The sequence below is a fragment of the Solanum lycopersicum genome, chromosome 2, assembly GCF_036512215.1.
Source record: "Solanum lycopersicum chromosome 2, SLM_r2.1".
Taxonomy (NCBI): Eukaryota; Viridiplantae; Streptophyta; class Magnoliopsida; order Solanales; family Solanaceae; genus Solanum; species Solanum lycopersicum.
In genome coordinates this window covers 56,393,178-56,420,527 of record NC_090801.1, presented here as the reverse complement: position 1 = coordinate 56,420,527, position 27,350 = coordinate 56,393,178, and the positions used below count along the sequence as shown (strand labels likewise).

Genomic DNA, 27,350 nt, shown 5'->3' with positions numbered 1-27,350 from the left:
AATATTAATGTCATAAATAATTTATTATCATCTATGAATAAATATTATTATTACATCGGGTTATCAACTACCAAGTCACGACGAATATATTTCTTATATGATCTCGTAGATAAAAATTATATAAAAAATAAATGCGTATATCAAAAAACCAAAATATATAATAATTATAAATAAATAACAAAAAGTGTCACGTAAAACGGACGAAGGCGTAACGTAACACAATAAGGTGAAAAAGAGAAAAAGGCCCATTCTGGATCTGGACCTAAGAAAATACTTTGCGTGAGTTGCTCTTACTGGTCAACTCTTCTTCTTCAAATCTCAAATCTCAAATCTGAAATATCAGAGAGGGATTGAGGGGTCACAGAGCAATGGGGGCATTAACAACGGCGCTGATAGCAATTGGAGGCGTAGTTCTCGGCTGGATCACCATCGAGATGGCTTGCAAGCCTTGTCTTGAAAAAGGTCGAGAAGCCATTGATCAAAATCTCAACCCAGACTATGACCCAGATGATCAACACAGTATCCGGGAACCTCTAACTGCAAACGCAACTCAAGACACCGATCCGGATTCCGCTTCTTCAACTGCCGTTAAAATTGTCTGATCATATCCTATTCTCCTCCCTATTTTGCTTGATTGCAATTGCCCCCCTTACAATTCTTTTTTTTTTTTTTTTTTTAAAGTTTGGAGTCTTAAGAGGGGTAATCGAAATATAAATGCTTTTCTGTTTTTGGGTGTTCTTTTTTTTCCCCTATTGTAATATGTTTGTTGAGAAATTCGTATATTAGCTTTGAAGTTGTTTGTTTCTTCAGATGTGATGTTTTTGAATGAATCACAAGTTCTAATTTGTTACCGTTTATTGATTAAATTCGAATCGTGCGCGCACGCTAATTACTTGGTGATAGAAACATGCAAGAAAACAATTTTGCCATAATGCACATTGTATTGAAAGGATGCACTTGTTCATGTTTTTTTTCTTCGAAAGAGTAGATATATCTATGTATGAAATAAATGTTAACTTTACAGTTGAATCTGAGAATGGAAGTCATATCTCGAGTCATTTACAATGAAAATTTTATGGCATGAACATTTCTAGGCAAGATAGTTGTAAACTTGAGGATTGTTCTTGTCTCGTTCCAGATACTCCCTTTCTATGAGGCTTTCAATCCTTTTCTTCAAGTCAGCTGGTTTCACAGGGAATTTAAGCTGCAGCACAAAATAGGTAACAGAGTCAGGGGAGTGCAGTTTGTTCCCACAAGATTTGCTCAGTTATGAAAATCACAAATTTGACACATCAACTAGCAGAGCCTAAACCGAGTTGGAACTCCTATCTTAATCAAATAGTCTAGAATTTCGAATTATCATCAACCACTGAGGCCAATTGGACAACAATTCTACATCTTCTCTTTGTCCAATCTTTAGTGCTGGTATACAAAAGCCAGCTACAATCAATTGGATCCAGAGTTTATGATTTCAACATTTATAACAAATGGAACAAAATGGAGGGTTAAATAGCACAACCTGATAACACTTGCATGATTCCAAATGTACTTAAATTCTTTGAAAGCTTTATTGAAGTTTGTCAAGAAGGAACTTGAGACAGTACTATTTGTACTGGTACTAAATGCAATCACCTATTTCGATTGGAAGGCAAGACAACCATATGGACAACTGATAGGTTTTAATTAGAAGTCCAGTGTGGGGTTCATGCATAGAGCTTGAACCATATCCATTTCCCCAAAACAAGATTAAAAACTATCTGTGATACATTAAGTTAAGAAATAACTTCACCTGCTGAAAGAGTTCAGTTATCAAAAGGGTATGACTCAGCACTTTTCTGGTCTTCATTATCCTAACGATAGCAGCATCAACCTGCCGAAGTGAAGACAGAAGACTAGATTATGTCAACAGCAAAGAAGAGGATTAGTCTGAAATTTTCCCTTGGTATCGAGAACCTATATGTTCAAAGAAAATATCATTTCCTAGAGTGATTTCAGCCAAAGACCAGGCAAGGAATCTGATTTTTTTTTTTTTAATCTGACCATCTATGGTCTTGTAGGAAACAGAAATGTTGATTACCAACAGGAAATTAGAGCAAGTTATGACAAAGTTGTGAAGCACTCCAATTAACTTTTCACCAGGTAAAACAGGTTACAGAAAGTTCAACCGAACATACAAGAGTAAAGGGGAGGAAATAGGAAAGCAAACCTGGTATTGCCGGTCCTGGAATACTCTTTCTGTGGTGTTTGTGTTCTCCTCAACTGTTTCCTTCATCTGAATGGCATTTACCTGTAGACATGGATAAAGGATTACCATTTATATGTCTATGCAATATAGCAATCCAATAATCCCATTAGACCAATCAAACTTTTAACTTAAGAAACATGCCAGAATCATTTGAAACAACCTCACATTGTTCTTCTCTTTCTTAGAAATTGAAGCATTAATATTCTCAAAGTACCTTTATCCGATAGAGTGGAGTAGTAAATTGATCATTGAACACAAAGGTATCGTTGTCTTCCACATCTCTTCCTTTTGGAATCTGTAAAACAACTAATTTTTTTCAGCAGCTACAGGTTGAAACCAGAACGACATTCATGATAAGAGATACATTTTCAATAATTTATTGGGTATGTTGTTGTTGTTGTTGTATATTCTCAATATTTCAAAATGAGTAATCATATTATTCTTCTTCTAAAAAATTCAACGAAATTATCTACTAAGAAACACTCAAATTATATTGCTGTATTGTCTATTGTAATACCTTTCACGTAGTTTCTATTCACTATGTCCTATTTCATGACGACTTATTTGAATATAGCTTCTTTTGTTTATGGGTAGTGTCTGGGCCAGCTTGCATGTACCTCGATTAATTGCACTGGTTACTTGCTACCTCCTAAAATTATCATTTTATAGTACTTCAGTGAACTTTCTGATTGTGACAGTTAATTTTTCAAAATGTATCAATGTCGAATTCAAGTAAAATAATAGCCTGTTTGAATCTCCCGGTCCAAACCATGTTATTCACTTTGGAATGGAGTAACTATCTTAGTTTTGTATCCAATGCATCAATTAATCGAAGTTCAATCAATCTTCAATAGCTGGGAAATGGGCCTTCCAAAACTAAATACGTCTTATCAATTTGGGTGATGAAGTAGGTAACAATCTCTACCTAGTAATGACCACCCACCTTCTGGAGAACACGAACTTTACCACATGCAAGAGACTGTAAAGTTCTCCTGAGCTCTTTATCCTCAATTCGAGTTGCTTCCATCATATCTAGAAAGCTAAGCTTTTCCGCATCATTAAAAAGCATTAAAACAACAGCCTGCAGAAAGAACAGATAGGCAAAAGAACAGCAGATGATTTAGACATCTGTTGCATATGTGATAGAGTTGGCTAGGAGGATAAGTATCTCTGGTACATTCAGTGAAAGAGCAAACAAACCTGAAACAGAGACACTGCCAGCTCTTTTTTACCCTTGGGAAACTCTGCTTTTAGAACACAATGTCCCAAAGAATTTTGCCACATCAACCGCCTACCGCTGTATTTGCTCAAGTAGAATTCCTTGAAAATATCCTGCAGTACAGATCCAAGTATAAGGGCATGTGTAGTTTACACAAACATAACTCAAGGCGCAAAGATGACCTAAATTGAAAGTAAAAATTGGCGCAAAACCTGATAGATATTGAGTTCATGGGGAAGCCGAACATCCATGGGCGGATAAGTTGGCCAGTACCTGCATGTCAGCCAGAATAAATGAGTTTTAAATTCAATCAAAATGCAAAACAAAGAAAGAGAAAAGTTTTTCAACTTGGAAAGTAATGGAATGGTTAGTGGGATAAGCAACTTACCCTGTGGTTAATACATGAACACTCATCTCAATTCCTGTTGGGAGTTTTTTCCTGGCTTGAGAAGATTGCTTAAAGGATTCATTTATCTCTTTTGACAATTCAATATCCTGGATAATGGTTTCGAAGATAAAAACAACAAAGTCACTGATTAAAAACAAGCATGCCACATGAAATCTAGAAAAATACCAAATTTATTCTCCAATATCAAAGGACACTTCAGACCTCTAGCATAGGCATAACAAAACCAGTTAGAGCCTATAGGATACATTTATTCTGGTAAACTATGGGTATGGGGTAACCAGTCTAACCCTTCCAGTTACATTAGTACACAGAACTGAGAAGCGTTAGAATTAAGGACATGTGGAGAAAAGTTTATTCTGTTTACCAAGCTTTTATAACAATATCAATTCTAGTTCAAGAAAAAACGGTTATTCTGAACCTGACGTATTTAAAGCCAAGATGAGATGTTCACATTCTAGTAGAGATTTGTCAGTTGGGAACCCAAGATAGAAGGACTTTTATCTGAAGCTCAATGAAAACCACTTTTCAGCAGAGCAGAAACCAGGAACTGAAATTATTTCCCCTGACCCACTAATATTTCAACCTCAAAAAACATGATGGGAGATGCATATATCCTTCCATACCTTGAACATTCCTTCCAATTTGTTAGTGAATTGACTACCACATTCAGTCTTCAACTGCACCATAACGAAAAGACTCATTATACAGCAATAAAAACCAAGTAAGAAAAAGCAGAAGTTACACATAAGAGACATCACCTTAGAGATCATGGACTTCTCTGCATCTATTGAAGCACTCTTTCCCAACAATAATCTCTTTGCTAGATCTTTCTTGTAGAATGCCTCAAATACATCCTTACCCTACATAAAGATGATATCATACACAAAGCAATATCTCACATATACAGGTTAATCCGGCTACAGATTCCTTAAGTTCTCTTCAATTACTGCTCATTGTATCCTCTTACCTGTATAAACCTGAACAGAACCAAGACTTTATCAAGTATACCCTCCAATTCCTCTTCCGAAGTACCCTTATTTCCAGCACGAAGCTTCTCGTCCAGAAATTTAGCAATCAGCTCGGCAGGCCGATTCTGTAAATAGCAAAATAATCCAATGAATTTTGTGAATTAATTGAGTAAATACTGCACTTTGGTGTACCAGAATGTATTTTGTATAACAGAAAATAACCGTCAACAGTAATCTGCCCCTTGACCACAAATAAAGAAAGGGTCCAGGAAGACTATTTAAGGGGGGGCGTATGAAAAGGATACAAACTGCCCAGAATGGCAGATCTATTAAAGTAGATCAGAGCATCTATCATGCTTACTATTTACCACAATCCCGTACAGTAGATCTTATCGAACAAGCAAGTTGAACAACCAACTTACTGGACTACGATATCACAAGCATGGCTTTAAAAATGTGACCTAGTTAAGATGCTCTGTCCAAATGGTAGGCATGTCCTATAGGCTGAAGCGAGAACTCTAGATAATTTGTAAGATGCAGGTTCAGGTATTTTCAAGCACATTAAGATTTGCCTGGTACAGCAGATAACATGCAGCAGCTCAGGAACTGGAACAGTGCACCTATTTGCATGGATTGATTGATTTGCAAAGATATGAATAAAGATGAAAAGACTTTTGTTTTTTCCTAAAGACCATCGACAGCTTTGGTTTCTTTGGACCCACTTGTAGTAGTGATATTATACAAGAACTCTATTCTAGCATGCATCATTTAACAAATGAAAAGAGATGAGAGAATGAACACGCAATCAATAGCAGTGTCCTAGACTCCTAGCACGTGTACTTCATTTAAACTGAGAGAAAGGAAAACCCAATGATACAAGCAACCTTTTTCACATGAGATAAATCATTCTCATAAATAATTCATTAGATCTATATTCTCTCCATTCCCATACAAACCCAGCCAACTCCAGAAACAACAAATCAGAAGGAAAAAGAAAGGGTAAATGAGGCCTTATTTCAGTGGGGTGATACAAACATAGTGCCTAATTCTTTCATTCTTTCTTAGTTCTTTTTTGGGTAAAAAGATGTACTGCCAAAATCTTACAGACATTGGAATGTATTAAGGTATTCCACAGAGTAAATAAAATTGAGCAAACACGTAAGTCATTATAACTTCACTACCTACTCAGTCGATCTGGAATGGATCAGTTAAATATTCCATTCAGTTGTTTTGGTGTGGTATCAATATAATTGGTCATTCACTTCAAATAACAGGAGTACTTAAATTCCTGTAGACAGCAGCTCGCTAAGTGACACTGACAGTGCTAATATACAGAATGCATGAGATAATCATGAATACAGATGTGAAGGATAGAGCTAGTTGTTGGAAAGCTATATAACAAGGCAAGTTTTACCAAGTGTACCTCACAGACATTTATGAGATGTCCAAACGCATCCTTGATAGTGTTACCAAATGCTTCATTTTTAGAAAAACTTTCTTCCCATATAGTATCAACGGATGCCTTAAATTCTAACAGGCTAGATACCATATCTTTATCTTTTTCATCGTCATGCACAATGCTTTGACCATTTTTTCGGATGTACAAGCTAAGAGTTTGCTTCAACGATTCAAGCGCCTCTACCCTAGGGAATAGTGAATACATTCTTCGAAGATCCTCAATACGCTTACCATCCATCAGCATCATGAAACCCTGGAGATATAAAAACACAATTAAGAAGAAGCATACAGATTGCAGAAGCAGCCCATAACTACATGAGGAATAGAAAAGTTTCTTCTTGTAAAGTAATATCTTCATTAATATGTGGAGGAAGTCCCTACTATAAAGTGGCATAGACAAAGTAAAGAATCTAAGCAAAAAATGGGTGTCTTTGATCTCAACATATATATGCTATCCACAATATCATACTTGCACCCAAAAAGGAGATAGAATGTCCACATTATTTGTACAAAAGACTTTTCCTCCCTTTCAACGACACTCGATTACTTTACCTCCATAATTTTCACATGGGTGCTAAAGGAATTTCTTCTTACACCATGCCTCTCCTTTATTCCTTCTGAATCCATTGCTAAATAGCCATACTTCACTTAAATAGTGGCAGGCATAGCCAATTGTATACAAAATTCATTCATAGTGATGTCACATAGAAGGTGTGCTACAATGCAGAAGTAAGTGGCCCATATCCACACAATTTTTTACACACTAAAAAAGGGCAGCTCAATAACTAAACTCTCACTACTTGCTTATGACCTGGGAAGGACCGGACAACATTGAGTCTATTGTACACAAAATTACATTGCACTTCTACAAAAGACTATTCCCACAGCTTGAATCTGTGACTTGGTCACATGAAAACAGCTCTTACTGTTGCACACCAACAATGTTTTTCTTCTCCCTCTCACTTCCTCGGTTGTGAGGATTGCTTCACTTATACTAGTCAAGGGAAGTAAGTGCTCTGGGAATACATACTGAATAATAGGAAAATCTTGACTCCCCTTTCATCAATTTTGTACAATAAAATAATTTTTAATATACTATAATAAAATGACCTAACTGAAAACATCTCGTTTTTCCATCCATTTTATTTTCAGGAATCCTGACATGTCCATAATATCTTTGGCCTATAAAGTAAGGAAATACTGGAGTTCTACAACATCTCAATCATGCAAATTCCTTCTTCACCTCATCCTATTGTGCTTATCCTCTCTCTTTGTTTCACACCTATGCTACCTACCATGTCTTCTGGATTGATACGTTCAAGATCAACGGGGATAAATTGTTCAAATGCTCATCATCACGCCATTAATGTTTGTTTGTTTTTTTTGAAAAAGAAATTAGCATCTCGACATTAATGTTTCCTAGAACTTTATCTACATTGTTCACTTAGAAACTGATGCATCATTGGAACTCATCTAAACCTTAATTTTCTTTACAGGCATCCCATAAGAATACTTTTTCCGCATCCCCCTACTAGACTCTATAGTTGTTACAGTTAACTCAGCATAAATACCTTGTCAAGTATTGCAGCAACATGTCGTTCTAAAAGTTGCCTCTCTGTAGTTGATATTAGTGGTTTTCTTGTACTTGAATCCAGGTAGTGCAAGCACCTATCATGTTCTTCATGTAACCTTAACTGCAAGGCGAAAAAGGACCAGTCAGGTACTTGATCATAGTAAAATCGAAAGGCACGAGTTCATAACAATATCTTAAACTAATAATATATGCCATCTATATGAGAAAAAGATAACCTGGTTGGTTTATGGAGGTTAAATTGACCAACTACAGTTTGATTCCACAAATGAAACTTCTTTTGGAAACACATTTGTAGATTTGAGAAACCAACCAAAGATTTCAATGTACAAATAAAATGTTTTGAAGATCCGCGTGAATAAAAAACATGGTCAGACAATAATTCATTTGACTGTGAGAGAAAAAATAGGTTAACAAAAAGATAGGGAAAAAGGAAGCAGAGAAAGCACACCTCCACATGCTTCAAGTAATCTGGAACATCTGACTGTTGCATGTATTTGACACCTTCAGCAGCATAAAACTCAGAAGTGCGCTCAACAAATGGCTTCTCAAAGCTCTCTGCGTAAATTCCTAAGGCAGTGAACATCTTCAAAAGATGGTTAAGAAGAGCTCTATCAACGGCCTCACCTAATCTGGAAGAATTACACAAGAATGAACAAAGAAAATAAACAAAGGAAGAAACTTGAAGACCTCAGTTTACTAATTAAGCATTAAAATGTTTGTCGAGTCCAACATCGATCGGATGAGGAGAGAGTGATCTCTTCATGTGGTCTTGGGCAGTCCTCACCTCTTGAGCTAGCTTTTGGGTTGAGTTAGACCCAAGGTCCATAACATGGTATCAAAGTCAGGCCCATCCCACTTCATGATATACCGATGTTGGGCCCCCATATCAAATTTCCACGCCCCAGATGTTTAGCCCTAGGCGTGAGGGGGGGTGTTGAGTCTCACATCAGTGGGATGAGGATAAATTGATCACTTTATATGGTCTTGGGCATTTCTCACCCTTGAGCTAGCTTTTGGGGTTGAGTTAGACCCGACGTCCATAACAATGTTGCAATAATAAAAAAGTATTCCGTTTGTCCCAATTTATTTGATGCTCTACCCTTTATTGTCGGTTCGAAAAAAGCTTGGTACACATAACATTTTTTAAAAAAATAAAAATTGGTACTATTGGTACACGCTACATCTTAAAACACTAAATATTTACATTTTCATAATACCCGTAATAATATATTCTTATAGGTGTTGGCATTTAATGCAGTAACATGATCTATTGTGGACCCCACTAAAAGAGTGCTTGCGGTGTTTTTAAAAAAATTAGTGTTTTTTTTATAGATAAGGTATTTCATTCACAAAAGGGCATCAACAAGATAAATAGTTACAACTTACAATGGAAGAGAAACTGACAAAAGAAACTGGACTTATTTTAAAAAAAAAAAAAGGAATCCCTTTACAGTGAGTCAATCTAAGACAAGGGAACTAATAAACTCCAAAAATTGTTCAGTAAATATGGAAGGTTGTAATTATATGTTTTCCTTAATTAGAAATCCTGTAAACACTATTTAGATACCTAATCAAGTCATTCGCTCTCAGAAGCTCTTCTTATCTTAATCCTCTACACTCGGAATCCAAAAAGTAATCAATAAATCTAAAATCTATGAAGAAAAGATTTGGTTCTTCAATTATCAACTTGTAGTCGAGCCCCGACCATCACCTCTCACTTATATTCAAAGCCCATCCAATGGCGACCTCAACAGAGTAAGTGTCCCATCCAGTGTTGTGAATGGCGAGCGCCTCATCGCCTTTGGCGAGAGGCGAGGCGAGGCGAGGCCTCCTCGCCATTCCCCACTGAGGCGAGGCGAGGCGGTATGCAAAAGGCGACCCATGGCGACCTAATGGCGCCAAAAAAGGCGGCTCCTTTTTTATTTTTTATTTTTAAAAAATATTTGACTTAACAATATTAGTCAAAATTAGGGCTTTTTTTTATATTTTCAAAATCTGTTGTTGTGCACTCTTCTCCCCGACTCTCTTCCCCTCGCGACTCTCTTTCCCTCGCGATCTCTTCTCCTGGTCTCCATCATCTTCGAGTTGCTGCTGCTGAAGACCTGAGGTATACCTCTTTTTTTTCTGTTCTTAAACTTCAATTTTCGTTTCAGACTTTCAGTTATGTTTTCTTCACTACTCTTTTTTTCCTCTATTTTCTTCACTCTTTGTTTTGTCCCAGATTATTGTAAAATGCATCTTGTCTTCACTATGCTGTGAGTCTGTGACTGTTGTCCATTATTTTTTTGAAAAAAAAAATTAGTTCTTTCTATAGTAATTATTATAGTATCTGTAAGATATGTAATTGCTATTGAAATTTTGAAAATTATATGTGCAATTAAATATTTTTAATTTTTGGTATTAATTGGCGCCTCAATTCAAAAAGGTGAGCGCCTCGCTGCTCGCCTCGCCGCATGGCGAGGCAGGCCCTTGTCGCCTCTCGCCGTCCAAAACACTGGTCCCATCACTGAAAGAAACTAGTGAACATCACAGCTCAGCAGAGCACTTCGTCGCCATAACAACAACCAGGGAGTGAGGTCATATCCGACCAACCATCTTACCGGCAGACAGTCTAAGACTCTAATCAATTGGCATCACACTATAATTGAGGAAACAACGGCTGTTCATGATAATGGCTTCTTTGTAAGATAGCTTTTCATCACAGAACAAATAAACAGTGGAATGTTGTTGGGTGTTTACTGTTAAGATGAAACCTGAAGGCAAGGTTGATCTTCTTAAAGCTAATCTAGTGGGCAAGGGATACGCTCATACCCATGGTCCAAGATTGCATCAATTCGTCTCTTTATCTCAGGGGTATCTAGGATAAAATGTTGACTGTGCCGATCTCTTTGTAGCTTTGAGCAATCACCGAGGGTATGATTTGGCCGTTTACCACCATTGTCCAACGATTTGGCATATCTTGAAGTGAGTCTAATCATTTTGTGATTTAAGAACATCCCCACCTCCCAAAAAAAAATATTTTTTTGTAATTTTGTACACCTTTTTGGCTTAAGTGGCATCCAAACATCTCCCACGCACCTCAACAATGTAGAGTCGTGAAGTGTGCCATGTAAGCCAAAAGGAGAATAAAATTACAAAAAAGAAATGAGTTCAAGGGTTAATAGGACCTTAGAGGTGTCTTAAAATTTCGGTCATTGTCTAGGGGGTACTTGTGCCTTATCCTAAGTATTAAAGGTAACTTTGGAACTTGTTTACCAGCTTCAGAGGCATAAGTTGGACCGTGCCAGAAACAGACAATATGGAAAGAGAAATTTGAGATGCAATGAGAGAATTAGTAGTCCTTTACATAGGATTAAAATAAACTGCATTATCACTTTGTGCTATAGGTGCAGTTTTGAGTATGTAGATGACCCGATAGCTAATATAGATATTCTGGTTCTTTGTAAGATGAAGAAGGATCTAGTCCTTTTTTCAGATTTGTTGACTATACTCAACTGTATGTAGCTCCGTGGTGTAAATTTGGGATCTCAGCCTTTAGTGCCGAAGATTTATATACAAACCTTTTACATTTGTCAAAAAAAAATATCTTCTAACAGGAAAAAGAAAACGTATTTTAGTTGTTTATGTCAACAACATTGTTATAACAGGTAATGATCACTGTTACATTACCCAACTTAAGCAGTATCTTGACAATCACTTACAGACAAAAGACTTGGATAAGCTGAAGTACTCCTTGGGATCAAATTGGTAAAATCTAGTAGTGGGATTGCCATTGCAGAAAGGAAGTATGCCTTTAATATAAGGGAAGAAAGCAGTATGTTGGATATGATACCCCTATGAATCCAAATGTTAAACTCAGTTATCTTACAATCAAACCCAACATCTCATGTGTTGTCACTATGGTTAGCCAATTTCTCCAAGCTCCCTATGACAGTCATTAGAATGCAGCTACTTGGATTCTAAAGGTATATCACAGACTCGTCTGGAGTAGGTCTATTACACGAGGATAGGGGACAAGCAAAGCACTACAGCAGATTTAGAAGGATCTTCTCCTAATATACAGTCCACTTCAAAACAGAGTTTTAATTGAAGAAAATCTACTCTTGGAAAGAAAAGGGCAAGATGTAGTGGCTAGGTCAAGTGTAGAGTCAGAATACTAGCAATTCTTTGAGCAACATGTCAGCTTATATGACTGAAGCTACTTCTCAAAGAGATAAGCTCGGCATGAGGCTCTAAGTCTATTGATGTAGTGGGGGAGATCAATAGTTTAGTTGTTTTCATAGGAAAAATTGTAAAGTTTCCTGTCTAGATTTGGGTCTTGATGAAAACCCTTGGGGTTATACATCCCACCCCATCAGTTTTCACCTGATAGGTTTTCTGGTGTGAACACAGTTTATCTGTTATCAAAAAAAATTGAGACAAGGAAAACTACCAAGCATAAAATTCAACCAAGAACTATTTTAATTTACCTTTCACTCTCAATCATCTGAAGGAGCCCAAAGACAATTTTGTGTTCTACTTCTGAAGCTAGACAAAGATGTTTGCGGAAAAGCTGCAAACCCATCTCCCACAATGAATGGCCATTTGGGGTTTGTTTCACATATGTTCTGTCTAGATACAACGCTATACCACGGATCATCAACATCTGATCACAGAAGTCCTGCCAGCACCTCTGAACAACTGATAGAAAAACAACAAGATCTTCACTTTGGCCAACTAAGGACTGCAATACTGCAACTATGTGTGCCTCACACTCTTTTTCAATCCGTTGGTATAAGCTTCCACCCATCTTGTGCAGACACAGGTCAGTGACAGCCTAAGCACAGTAAAGTCAATAAATTAACATTTAGAAGCTAATCTACAGTACTAGAAGGTAAATACTGCTACAAAATGAACCTGATAAAGCTTTTCCAAGTCACAAGGATCAGGCTGCTTTAAGAATATTGCACTGATAGCCGACTTCAGAGTTGCCCAAGTATTTTCTTCAAAATTTGTTGGGAGCGTAGGTTTTGCTTCAAGAAGAAAAAAAATTACCAGAAGTTGAACACATGAGATATTACTTTGAATACATTAATTTCACAGTATTACATTATCCCATAGCAGTTCTATGCTAATAATTACAATTTCTTGCTCCAGCACTATTAAAGATATGAAGTGATATAGGGAGAAACTTGTCCACAGATCTATACTTCTCTCTTATTTTATTTTCTATAAGCGCCAGATCATATCTTGGGAACAGTAACACTTGCAGACTTCGCATCAATCGAAACAAGCATATGGGATACAATGGTCTATTGACCTTACATTTCCACAATGTTATTTTTGTTTTATTTATAACTGTGGCTTACAGGTCAGCTTGTGTACACCTGCTACTCCCACCAACGCAGGTACCGGGTAACTCCGTCCACCAAGGCTTGGACAGAGGAGAAGAAATTACCTACTCCCACCGTTCCAATTTGTTTGTTTTACTTTCCTTTTTAGTCCATTTCAAAAAGAATATCTCTTTCCTTTTTTGGCAATTCTTTAATTTCAACTTTACACATAGCATGTTTAAGATCACAATATTAAAGAACATTTTAGTACATTCTACGTATCTTTAGTTTAAGACCACGAGATTCAAAAGTGTTCTTTACTTTCTTCAAGACTTAAACTATGTGCCAAGTCAAAACCAAACAAAAATGGAGGGAGTAATATTTTTGCCTCCGCTGGATTTGAACCTGAAATCATACTTATTACCTTAAGCAAGTCATAGCAAGAAACTTTAGAAAATTACCTACAGGAATGAGAAGTCCCAAATCATGGTTCCTAACATGTAATGCAACTCTTAAATGTGCATATTCCAGAACTCTGCATAGTTATGTTCCAAATTATCTTTTGAAACCTCTAGCCCCTTCCCAATAATTTTCTTAACATTCAAGGATTCCAACCATCATAAGAAGCCAAAACATAACTTACCAGAATAATTGCCCCTCTAGGGGACAGTAACTTTTAGGCAACCCTTCAAATACCGAAATGTACTTATTTCAAATCGATAACAGAATGGAAAAAAAAAAAGAAAAGACACTTCAGGCGCAAAAAAATCCAGTCTCTTACGGATATCAAACATGTGTCACAGACCCTTGGGAGTTTCTGGATAATTAAAACAAAGATCTTATAAGGCGACTAATGTACAGAGGCTTACTAACAAGGATGAAGAAGTTTAAATAGTAGCTTTAGATAAGAGGCACCAAATCCTAAATTCTATAATCGCTGGAACTCGTTGAAATTAGTTTTGAATTGTCCAGACTCCAGACATAAAAAAAAAAAAAAAAATCACCATGGTAATTCAAAAGCAATATCAAGCTCGTAAATCTCCGCTTGAATATCAAATAGTTGATCTTCATAAACCTCTTTTCCTTTTCTTCTTGTTGCACAAATAAAATAAGTAAATAAACAAAAGTATTGCATCGCTAATAGCGCAAACTTTTAGACGAAACATTCACATGGTTCGATATAGTAAAAATGTTGATCTCTTAGATTCAAGTCTAACCACCACACATGTACCAAATATTTCCACATACTTCGGCTGAAATGATCAGGCATGCACGTGAGTCGGCATGCTGCTGACTAAAAATAATTAAATGGAAGTGTATCATCATTACCACTTTAGAAGTTTAGATGAAGCTGTTCAACAACTTAACATTTTTGTGTCAATCCATCTTTAATTTACAATTTCCTTTGACCTTGTATCCTCCTTTCAACAAAAATCATGAGAAATTGCACCCAAGATGTATGTGTCAAGCAAATCAATGAGACTCGCCTACTCCGAATCTTTTCATTTTTTTAAAGCGAAGGGAGTACTTCATTTTGGCATTTACTTTGATTAAAATGATTACTTTGGTATATTTAAAAATTTTAAAAGAAAATCAAAAGAGTTCCTAATACTACACCGAGACCATGTATTTTTTTAAAAGAAATCTTGTTACAAGTACACATAAAACCTCCAAAATGTAACAAACAATAGTTGCTTGTAATCCTGTTTTCTCTCATTGCTTATAAGAGCCCCCTTTAAGCATTGAATTCGATCTCCCAATATTCAAGTAAGCTCACATACCTTATGGCCCCATAAACAAATAATTATAACCCTCGGGTGGAAATCCTTTTTTCCCTTTCTTGCCTATGATATTCGATCAATTACGATCAATTTTCCACTTCTAACCCACAAATTCCACCCCACCCTAACCAGTCAGAATCAGAACCCTATTATCCGTTAATTTCAGGTCAAATGCCTCACTCCCAAAATGCTACATTTAAAATGACGACAAACCACACACCCCAGAACAGCTCAAATTCTTCATTCCAGCGAGGGGTCCCCAATTCAGCACTCATTAATTCAAATATAAACCTCCAAACTACTCTCCAAACCCAAATTACAAAATTAAAACTTCAATCTAGGTCATGCAAATTCAAATCATTTCGAAAACCCCCCCAAAATGTACAAGAGGAAAAAAGAAAAAAAAAACATTAACACAAAAAATGAGTGGAATAAGTGAAAATAAATACCTTTATTGAGCTTAATGACGAGCTGCTTCTTAGGAGGCTGTGGAGGGGTAGCTTTCTTTCGAGACAAATTGGAAGTAACCCCACCACCCGAATATTGGATCATGGACACACAAGGTTCGTCTTTGTGGTGATGGTGGTGGTGCTGCTGCTGCTGCTGGCCATTCTTGTTGTCATCAGTAGCTGCTGCGGCCTGAGACTTGGCCTTCTTCATTGAACGGGAAAGCGGAGATGGTGGTGGTGTACTCAGGGAAGAAGATCGCTTGTTCGGTTGAGACATATATATAATAATAAAGAAGACAAAAGAGAAAAAGAGTGAAATCTTGTGAGCTCACACTATTTGTACAACACAAAATGAGAGGCGATTTCTTTAGCCTCAAAATAAATATAGGGAAAAAATAACAAGTTTGGTCCTTGAGATATTGGTATAATTTCATTAATTAAATAAAAATAACATACATGTTTAAATTTTTTGACCTAGTTATTAGTAGTAACAAAAGATTAAAGAAAATGTATTCAAATTTGACCTAATTAGATTTCTAATTTTGTCTGCTATATATATTCTGAAATATAAAAAGTGAGAAAGACAAGTGAGAAAATCAGTGTATCTAATATACATACACTCTACTTTAATATCATATATTAAGAATAAATTATACCTAATTTATTATTCTATATAGATAGCTAGTATGAATATGATATATTTTCAGAAAATTAACGGAATTTTTCAAAAATGATAACCTAATTGATTTAGTATGTTTAGTTTGTCCAAGTATATGAGATACATGTGTTTGGATACGCCAAATACATGTATTTAGGGATTAAAAATTGGCACAAATGATAATTTTGAAAATATAGGGAGAATTAGTGACATTTATGTTTGTTTTCCCAATAAATAATTGGTCTCTTCCTGTGTTGTTTTCTCTAAGAGAATAGAGTAGAATTTGCAACCAATAGCTCGTTTGATGTTTATTATTTGAAGTATACATAGTGAATTATTTTATTTTTTAAGTAGTTTGTTCAAAGTATTATTTGCATTGGGATTAGGTTCATGAACTTGTGCGTTAACTCTATTTCCAAGTGTTGTCAAAATAATTGACTTTAATCTATTAGAATTTAGAAACTCAAAGCATAATAAGATTGAAGTTTTAGGTTTATGAACTCGTGTATAATTTACTTCGAAAAATTACCAAAACGATTGAGCAAAGCAAATCAAACATAATGAGATTGAGATTCTGAGTGAAATTATGAAAAATGTATATTTATGTTTATAATAGTATCAAAAATCAAATGATGTTAAAACATACAAAGTGTACTAATTTCAAAATTCAAATGGTTAAGTTTCAGGCCTGATTTACATTTTTAATTTTACACGTCTAATGTTGATTATGAAAAAAAAAATATACTAAATATTTTTATAGTTTTCAGTTATTTATTTAAATATCATGCTCCAAGTGTTAATTGTGCATATTCCCCAATCATAAAGAGTCTAGACTACCTATGAAGTTAAATAATCTTGATTTTTTTTTTTATGTTTTATCGATATAGGTCCACAGTTCAACTCATACATGCTACAAAACCATAAAATGGTAATATAATTGGGAACGTTGAGTATACATACCTTTAGGCAAACTAGTTTAACAATATGACTAAAGTGTATATTATATACAGAGTCAATGAATAGTATAAAATATACACTATTCATATACTTTTTAAATATTTAGCACAAATTAATCTAGACAATATTGATTATAAATGGAGAATTTTCACATATAGTCACTCAAAATAGCCTAATTACTTTCATAGCTATAGTTTGATAATTACAAATTGTAGTTATATGTTATAGAGATGATTTATAGCTACATGTTATGAAGAGGAGAGACGCGAGCGACGCTGGGAGAGAGGTGAGCGACAATAGGAGAGAAGCGAGCGAGAGAGGACAAAGAGTGAGGGAGAGGTGAATTGTATATGTATATTGGTTAGATAATTGTACATTATACATATGTATTTGAATATATGGCAAGAGAAATTGAGATAGGTGAGCAATATTGAGAGAGGGAGGAGAGAGACGAGCGACAGAGGGAAGAGAGTGGAGAAAGGTGAATAGTATATGTATAAAAGGTTAGATAATTGTAAATTTATACATATGCACTTGTGTATATGACAATCGAGATTGGGAGAGAGAGGAGGAGAGGTGAGCGAGATTGGGAGAGGGAGGAGAGAGGCGACGAAAGAGGGAAAAGAATGGGAGAGAGTTGAACTATGTATGTATATCGGTTAAATAATAATACATTATACATATGTATTTGTATATGATTATACATATACAAACAATAATTATGCAAACTCGAAGTCAACCCACATAATTAATGTATAATGTTACTCGCGAGTGATAATTGTAACAAAATATAGTCACAATGAATAATTAAGTAGTATAAGTTTGCTTAATCGCGTAACTTTTCCATTATAAATTAATCTATGAAAATTTTCCCCTTTTCAGTTGTATGTTATTTTACTGGATTAGAATGTCTCTATTCAACCAACTGGACCCATGCCCTTACGATTAAGACCAGTTGGCCCATTAGTAATATTTGAGCCAAGGCCCGTGGGCCGTGGCCTATATTAATGAATTTGGGACTGTTACTACTTCCCAAGGGAAGATATTTATTGAGGAAACATTTTGTTGATGTTTGATTGGTGGTTACTACTTAGATACATTTTAGTTTGTAATATTGCGTATTTCATTAGTTTTGCTGCTTCTAGAAACGTCGAGATACATGTATCGGGATACATGAATCAAATTTAAGTGTAATTTATTCTAGATATATTGTATGCAAATGGATTCACATGTATATGGGATACATAGCAACTTTTGCTCGGCTCCCTCTCATCCCTCCCTTCTTGCTTGTCACTCTCTTATGTATTTGGTATATTTCACATACATGCAATTTCACTCCAAATACATATATTTAGTATGTATCTAGTGTGATTCGCATGTATCTGATAGATACAAATCTCGCTTGACTCTCTCCATATTTGAAAAATGATTTTTATATCTTCTAGTTTTAAACAAAAAAAAAATATATAAAATAGGAAAAAAATATAAATATATCCCTGAACTATCGTAAATGGTATGCAAATACCCTCCATCATACTTTTGGGATATTGATGCCCCTCCCGTCCAAAAACTAGAGCATATATACCTTTTATACTAACGGACATACACATTAAATAATCTTATCCACCGACCCAACATTTATTAATCATTAGATCGACGAATAAGATTGTCATATGTACCTATTTAGTCTTCTGTTAGAGTGAAGAACATATATACTCTAGTTTTTTACTATAGGGACACCAATGTCCCAAAAATTTAACAAAGAGTATTTGTATACTGTTTACTATAGTCCTTTTTTCCGTACAAATTATACCAAAGTATTTTTTAACCTTATGATTTTAAAAATGTCATGCGAAAAGTTAATACAAAGTGTTATTAAATATATATATATATATATATATATATATATATATATGTATTTTTGGACAAATCAACAAGAAAAATAATACAAATAAATTAAAATAAAGCGAGTAATAATAATAATCTCATATATACCATGCCCCTTAACATCACAGTACCCTTTGCCGACCACAAAACATGCAAAGAGTATAGTAATTTTGGGGTGTGGCCGACACTTGCAATGTTTTCAAATAGATTCACTGAACACAAAATGGTATATCCTTAAAAAGTGTATAATATATATATACTATTCAAAAATTTATGTATCTCTCTAATTAGAATTCATTTTATACAGGTTCATCAAAAAAGAAGTCTCTTTTTTTCTTTTAAGTAACTTTAATTGTCAACTCTTTAGAATTTGAATTCAAATTCTCCGATTAAAGATGAATAAAATTTTATTCATCTCATCGTAACAGACGCGATATTAATGTGGAAAATTTACATATATGTAAATGTTTCAAAGTTGAGAGTACTTATCATATATGTAAAGAAAAAAATATTGTGGAATTCTCCTCTTTTTTTTCTTTTTTTTTTTTGACACATTAAACAAGGTAATGGTTTTCCAGCATAACAAAATCTTGAGATGGGGTCCATGCATCATGATCTTCAACATATTTCAAAGTTAAAAGATGATTCCATTGCAAAAGAAACATGTCTTTGAGGAAACAAATACTAGTGATATATCTACCTCATTAAACTACTTAAATTCTCTCAAAATTTTTATGTTTTCCAGCCAGCTAATTAATTTGCTCAGTTTAAGAAATATATTAGAGTTTCTACTTCTTAATTAAACAACAATAATACTCCATCTGTCCCTATTTACTTGTCTATATTTCTTTTTATATATATTTCTATTTACTTGTCCATTTTAACAAATTAAGAAAGGACAATAATTTTTTTTCTAATATGTCCTTATATAATTCTAGAAAATTTCAAGTACTACTAAGTTGTAATGCATGTTTTTTTGGAACCAGAAAATACATTTATTATACTTGGGGAGTTCCATAATCTTCTACGTAAAGGGTAAAAATTGTAACTAATCTATGATAATAATTGGTGTCGTAATATGTGTGTCACTTCTAAAGTGGACAACTAAATAGAGACAGAGGGAATAAATAACATAATTTCACAAGTGAGTTTTACGGATATTAAAGTGTTTTGCCTATCCTATTCGTGCAAAATTAAGTTTTAGGTCTAACTTACACTTATAAGGTAATTCAAAATAAAGAGATAATGATTAATACTCAAGCCTTGTAAGAAGACCGGTCACCTATCTCAATAATTAACCACCGATATATAACTTTTTTTCATTTTAACACTCCACTTGACTCCTCGTACTACGCATCTAGTAATTTGGAGGCTAACATTGAGTGAGATGGTTTCTGCTCTAAAAATTATGTAATTAGGTTTTGAGTTTGTAACTCACATACAAATATTAACTTAAGTCATGTTGTCTTCCATTTAAATACCCAATGTTACAAACTCAAGACCTAATTACATGTAGTCATGTTGTCTCTTACCCTGCATAAAAAATTATTTTCAACGGTAATAACTCAATTACTGTTAAATATATATTTTTAGCGATAAATAATATATTTTATATATGTCTTTAAAGCGTTTAACGACATTAAATCTAATGACACTTAATTAATGCGAATAAAATTTTAGAACTCTTTATTGACGTATCTCTTTACTGTTGCTAAAAATTATTTTTATTATAATATTATAAACTCGACTCAAAGAAAGATGAAAAAGAGGCAATAACAACAAATAAAAATAAAAGTTAGATATTAAGATAAAAGATAAATGAGAACAATAAAACATGTCTAAGACTAAGACCTCTGCGAATAGAAAATAAGTATATTACACACATACCGCCTAATTACTAATAATCTATCTTAATTTTGACTTTGATACTCTTCTATCGGGGATCATTTTATCGATGAACTAATAGTTTTTAATTAACAAACGATACGACATGTCAAATACGCTTTTCTTTATATAATTGAAAGACACAACTATTGATTTCATTGAAGATAAGTTTCATATTAGTAGCAATACTTGCACAAAAAACTTCAGATAATTAAAAATTAAAGTTTTAAAACACAGCTAGGTAGTTTGCATGCATGCACCCACTGTGTGTATATATATATATTAGACATTTTTCCAACTCTCATTTTCTTTTATCAACAAAAGCAAACCTTCATACATGCTTATCCAATCCAAAATCTTCTTTCTTTCTTTTTCTTTAGTATGCAAAAAAGATATCTAGAGAAAATGAAAAAAAAAAGACATTTATTTGACCAACTAACATGGTATTGTATTATTTGTCAAAAAAATAAAAATATTTCTTAGTTTATATGCTTTCAATCTTTTCACTTTGTTTCATATATATATACACGAGGGAATGTAACACGTCTGTTCTATAAAAAAATTATAATATTTCTGATCGAACAAATACAATTTCAATTGCTTATATTCTCTAAAGCACTCGATCCTCGATCGATATATTCTTAGAAATAATAGCATAAATTAATGCCACAATTAATTAGAACAAATTATCATCATCATGAGTTTAATTTGATGACTATGAAAAGTGTATATCTGTTGCCTTAAAGGTTTTCAATCTTTCTACTGAATTTTCAGTTCATGTCCATATCACATAAGTTCAACAAACATCCATAATGGTTACTTTACACACCACCAACAATATATTTTCTTTGGCTACTTTAATTATTAATCCACCAACTAATTCTCACATAAACCTTTAATTATCTTTGTATTAGCTCTTTAAACCAAAAATTTTTGTGGTTTAATTCCTTAAGAACTATAATTAAGCATGTGGCATACGTGTTCCTGCAAAAAATATTCAACAAAAGTTCATGTGATTTAATTTTTTCAAAAAAAAAATAATGTATTCAAACAAAATATCTACTCATAATATTAAAGTTAAATAACATTCACTTTTATTGTTGTACTAATTTTTTGACAAACTAGGTGGCTAAGGAAAAAGTTTGACAGTGCAAACAGCAATGTTGTCCTAATTACTATTTAAAATTAGATAATTAGCCCACAATAGAAAAAGTTTGTGTGTCATATGGGTCCTAAAACAGTCAGCAAGATCAGATTTAAAATGTGATTTTATTATTGCATCATTATTCAAATATTAATAAATAAATTACATAAATTCCATGTTAAAAATTAATTACATCATATGATTATGTTTTTTTGTTTAATTCTAAAAAAAAAATTTAAGCATTTTGAATACTTCATTCAACGTGTCAATATATCAGATTCTGATTACCCTGTTGATACAAGACATATCTATCTTGATATATAGCTCAACGTCTCAGTACATGGTATCCTGATACATTACATTTCTTGATACAAGATACACATATTATGATAATCACATAAGATTGATGTAACCGGAAATACTAGAGAAAGGGCAAGAATTTTTTTTATTTTTTTTCAAATGGTAAGAATTTTTTAGAAAATGTGATAAAATAAGTTTGTGTACCTGATTAGGCAATTTTCCATAAATGAACTAAGAAATTATCAGAATATCATCAATTTTTCTTAATTAAACGAAAATAAATTTGCATTAATTCTTAGAATAAAATCTATTTTTTCTAATTTAAAACATAAAAATATACTAAATAAAAAATAAATAAATTGAGATTTAAGATAAGGACGTTTTAAGTCTCATCATTCCCACGTATTTTGACACCTTATCCACTTATCAAAAAAAAACTTTTTTTCTTTTCAAATGGTCTGCCAAAACATAAATAAATTGCAATTAAATAATAAACGTAGCCCAACTTTGAATGTTCCACCTAAAGCAAAAAAAAAAAAAAAGTTAACAAATTTACGCACGCCTTATTTGTTATTTCTCATCTTTGTCAAAAATTCAAAAAGGTTTCTCGTAGCTTTATTTTGAGATAAAATCATAATTAACACTTTACCAATAACTTTTTATTATAATTTTTCACAAAAAAAAATTGGAACTTTTATATATTATTCTAGTCTTCTTGTTGTGTTTATAGTGTATACAAAAAAAGAAATATAGTTGTTACGGCGATGATTATAATTATGTCATATGGCCTCACTAATACATAAATTTATAAGACTTTAATTTGCTTTACACTTGGTGGTGCAAATTACAATTTTTTTCTAATCCACCTAGCTAGGATGTGCTTTTATAATAATTCATATCTATGTTAGTTTATGTTAATTTGAGTAAAATGATTTTGTAATTAAGTAGGTTGAATGGCTAAAATTAGGTCTTTCCGTTTTAATTCCTGGAATCCTGCAGTTTAATGGGAACTTTTTAGTTTAAATTATAATAATTAACGGATAATTTGGACGCAATGTCGTCGTAAAAAAAAAGAAGAACAATTAGCATGGTAGGTAACACAATTTTTTTCATCGCGCGAAAAAAATATATATCTAGATATACTAAATTATTTAATTAGATTAACCATATTGTTTCCTCCTATCAAAGATATACACTAATTATTTTCTGCTTAATACATAATTTAATTAATACAAACTTATATATACATAAATGCCACAAATAACTTAGAATGCTATAATCGTAAAACAATTGTAGCTAACACAATTTTCTGTTATTTTGATCAAACTAAATCATTATATAAAGTAATTTATTAAAAAAAAAATTAAAATTTTAAAAAATTAGTAAAAACATATTTTACAGTAATGCTTTAGGGTATTCGCACAAAAATATATATATAGACATATCAAAAGATTTAGTTAGATTAATAATATAAAATATATATAATATTTTTTTCGATCAAAAATATATATTTTTATTGAGCGCAACACACAAATAATAATATTATTATGTGCGTTAATTTAACTTGATACATAATTAAGTAATGAAAACATTAATATCTTATATTTTTAACTATATATATAATGCATAAGTAACTATGATTTTATAATCCTAAACATGTTATACTATACACGTAGGCAGAGGCAAAGCCAAACTTCTGCTAGGGGTTCATCCGAATGACTATATCCCCTTTAATAAAAAATATTACCATGATCAAAATTGTTTTATTATATATTTATAATAGATTTTCAACTCCCTTTGATTAGTTCATATATTTAGTACTTTAAACTTTGAATCCCTTATTAAAACACTTTACTTGACCACCGTTAATTTAAGATATACATTATTTATACGCGTAAAAATTCTTTTTAAACATACTAAAACTAAATTTAATAAAATATTTTTCATGACTTCTTATTCACAGTTTCGAAAAGGTCTACTATGACTATATTGCCCTATCGTTTGGGGTTTTGTATTTTTCATTTATACATTTTCTGACTTGTTTTTTATAGACTAATACACCATAACATAATAATAATAATAATAATAATAATATATATATATATATTCAAGATCATAAGTATTACCCATCAAGTATTTCATACAAGTATTTTTCGTTATTGTACTTAACTCGTTAAGAGATAAGTTATTTTGAATAATATTGTAATAAACATTTAATGACTCACTTATAATTAAAATTATTAATTTGCCGACTTCAATATATAATTCGAGTTTATCAAATCAGAAAGATACTTTTACTTTCACTTTCACCTTTCACCTTTTACCTTTACCACTTGGGAAAACTTTTTCTTCAATCTTGTCAATGACTTTGTCGGGTACATAATATACTTTTTATGTAAAAAAAAAAAATATAAATCAAATTAAATTATACTTCATCCCTACTATATAATTACTTATCATATTTCTTTTAAGAAATTATAAATAAAAAATATATCTTTACATTAGTTAACTCTTAATTTTATGGCGTAGTAAGGATGTATAATTGGACACCTATCATTCGAAAAAAATAGTATATATACAGGTAAAATGATATAAAAATTGATTAAATAACATATTTTGAATACCTTCAACATAACAAACTGTTATTTTTGGACACCTTTTAAGAAATTCCTGGCTCCGCTGCTGTTCTATCACAACACAATAATATGTTCTTTATTTCGATTTTAGCTGATATTTATGTCTTTCAATTTTGAACGTAAATAAATAGATACTCGTGTCTTATGTAGCATAATACACGTGTAGAACGACACGTAAAACGAAAAATTGTGAATTAGTATGTCTATTTGTTTAATTTTATGCAAATTTAAGTATCTACAAAACTAAGATCACGGTTATCTAATAAAACCATGATAAAGAATCGTTCCTAATAATTCCTTCTAATTGTAATTAATAATGTTTACTTTGAAAAATAATTAATAATTAGTAATTCTATCTTGTTTCGTAACTTGACAAGTATTTGGAATAAACATTTTTAATAATGTTAGATAAACTATAATATGGGAGGGATGGAGTACATCTTTAACACGTTATTAGTCTATTATGGTAGACATTATATTAAATTATTTTTCATCCATTAATTTGGATTAACCATTTCATATAATTTGTGGAATTGTCTACACTACTAAAAGGTATACATGTCAAAACAAAATATAATAAACAATTGTTTTTCTCTAAATTAGTGCTAATTAATTAATTTACTTTCAGCTTTGCTATATGTTGGCATATGAATACGATGTTTAATTCAAAGTTCTATAGTGTGTCAAAAAAAAAGTCCATGTTTATCTCAAGGATATAAACCTTTTTATCAATATTTATTTTGACATGTACCTCTTTTAGTACTTCAAAAATAAAAAAATTACAACTTGTTTGGTTAATGCTTTTTTTTTTCAGGAATATAGAGCTTCAATTAGTTATATTCTGTTAAAAATTGCATTTCATAAAACAATAGGTTGAAAAAACTATATACAAAAAAAAAAAAAAAACAGTAATCTTTCTTCATATGGATTTACAACTTTGCAACAGTATTACATTTCCATTAGAGACATAATCTTTGTCAAAATATTTCTCCGGATTAACTTTTCTAAAGATATTACGAATCATAAACGAGGTCACTATTATAAAGTCAATTCAAAATTCTAAAAGTATCTTTTATGTTATTAATTATCACTATATTATGTACGATACAAGATTAAAATTAAACAAAAACAGATAAAATAAGCTTTTCTTCTTTAGGCATCGTAGTATTCTTTTAAAAAGAGTTCATTTAATATTTGATATCAACACAAAAATTCAATTAAATTTGAGTTCACTCATCATATCATCTATTTCCGAAGGCAACACTCCTAATCGAATTTATTCTCAAAGGGGAATTTAGGCCTCAAACAATTTTCATCCCATTGTTGGCTTTGCTTATAAAAAGGTGGAAAAATTAAAGTGACAAAAGGGAAAAAGTGAACCTCTGGTAAATCTAGTGAAAAATATATACAATGAAAAAAAGTGAGACGTCTGGCGTAAAGTAAATCACTAGAATTGTCAAATTAAGGATTCAAGAAGACACACACATTTTACTGCAAAAATTTATAATAGTTCGATATTTATATCAAATCAATAGAATGTACATTATATTAAAAATAAATTATAAAATTTAGTTATTGTTAAATATATGTTTCTATCTGTAATTAATATTTTTTGTATATATCTCTAAAGTCTTTATCAACATTGTTTCTAATGACACAAAATTAATATTGATAAAAATTTTAACACTCTTTATTAATATCAATATTTATTGTCGCTAAAAATTATTTTTATTGTAATGGTACGACATTAACATACACAATAATATATTTTTCACTCTGGTTAGTCGGTGATATATTTATTTATTTAATTAATTGTTTAAACATGATAAATTAAATTGATCTGGTATTAATTATTTGATCATGATAATAATTGTTATTTAAATCTTATTTTGATTGTTATGGACAAAAAAGAGATACATAAAATCACACTTTTTATATAAAGAAGGGAAATTTTTTTAATGATAAAAATATTTATTCGTATAATATATATTCTCTCTTAGTATATTATATTAAAGTATCAAATATTCGGCTAGACTTATTAGTTAATTATACATAAAAATTAATTCCGAGAAAGAAATAACACTTTTACAATAAGATATATTATATAAAAATATTGTTATACAGGAATATGACCATAAATACAACGCATTATGCATGAAACTTCAAATTCATTATCGAAAATTCATTTTTTCATTTTATGAAACTACCTAACTACTTCACCACCTCATCGATCGAGATTAGACAAACATCTTTTTTTTCCTTAATAGTTGCTAGTTTACAAACATCCAAAATAGGTAAATATATTGCTTTATTTCTAATTTTTTCCATTCAAGGTTCAATATCTATAATAGAGTTTGAGTATTTTAAATTTGTACCACGTAGGGCTTTATTAAGGAAAAACACTTCTTATCAAGATTTTTTTATTTAGCGCCAAATATATAGGCTCTAT

General features: G+C 32.2%; 2 protein-coding genes across 2 annotated transcripts; one reads left to right on the top strand and one right to left on the bottom strand.

Moving 5' to 3' along the window:
- Positions 1 to 225: 225 nt before the first annotated feature.
- LOC104645894 (outer envelope membrane protein 7) lies at positions 226 to 809 on the top strand. The gene has a single exon (XM_010318633.4). The coding sequence runs from the start codon at positions 369 to 371 to the stop codon at positions 600 to 602; it is 234 nt and encodes a 77-aa protein (XP_010316935.1). The 5' UTR covers positions 226 to 368; the 3' UTR covers positions 603 to 809.
- On the bottom strand, positions 656 to 15,816 carry LOC101248739 (cullin-4). The gene is made up of 17 exons (XM_004233077.5): positions 15,436 to 15,816; positions 12,790 to 12,905; positions 12,363 to 12,709; positions 8,342 to 8,522; positions 7,871 to 7,993; positions 6,265 to 6,552; positions 4,841 to 4,966; positions 4,632 to 4,733; positions 4,497 to 4,550; positions 3,853 to 3,959; positions 3,677 to 3,737; positions 3,446 to 3,577; positions 3,189 to 3,326; positions 2,460 to 2,540; positions 2,207 to 2,287; positions 1,790 to 1,870; positions 656 to 1,204 (listed from the first exon to the last, which is right to left on the bottom strand). Exons 1-17 carry the CDS (start codon positions 15,710 to 15,712, stop codon positions 1,091 to 1,093), a joined length of 2,409 nt encoding a protein of 802 aa, XP_004233125.2. The 5' UTR covers positions 15,713 to 15,816; the 3' UTR covers positions 656 to 1,090.
- Between the last annotated feature and the right edge of the window lie 11,534 nt (positions 15,817 to 27,350).

Excerpts from the sequence above, each read along its gene's own strand:
- LOC104645894 (XM_010318633.4), top strand. The coding sequence starts at position 369 with ATGGGGGCATTAACAACGGCGCTGATAGCAATTGGAGGCGTAGTTCTC.
- LOC101248739 (XM_004233077.5), bottom strand. The coding sequence starts at position 15,712 with ATGTCTCAACCGAACAAGCGATCTTCTTCCCTGAGTACACCACCACCA. Across the intron at positions 12,906-15,435 it reads CGTCATTAAGCTCAATAAAG|CAAAACCTACGCTCCCAACA; the intron begins GTATTTATTTTC and ends TTCTTCTTGAAG. Across the intron at positions 3,578-3,676 it reads ATGAACTCAATATCTATCAG|GATATTTTCAAGGAATTCTA; the intron begins GTTTTGCGCCAA and ends TCTGTACTGCAG.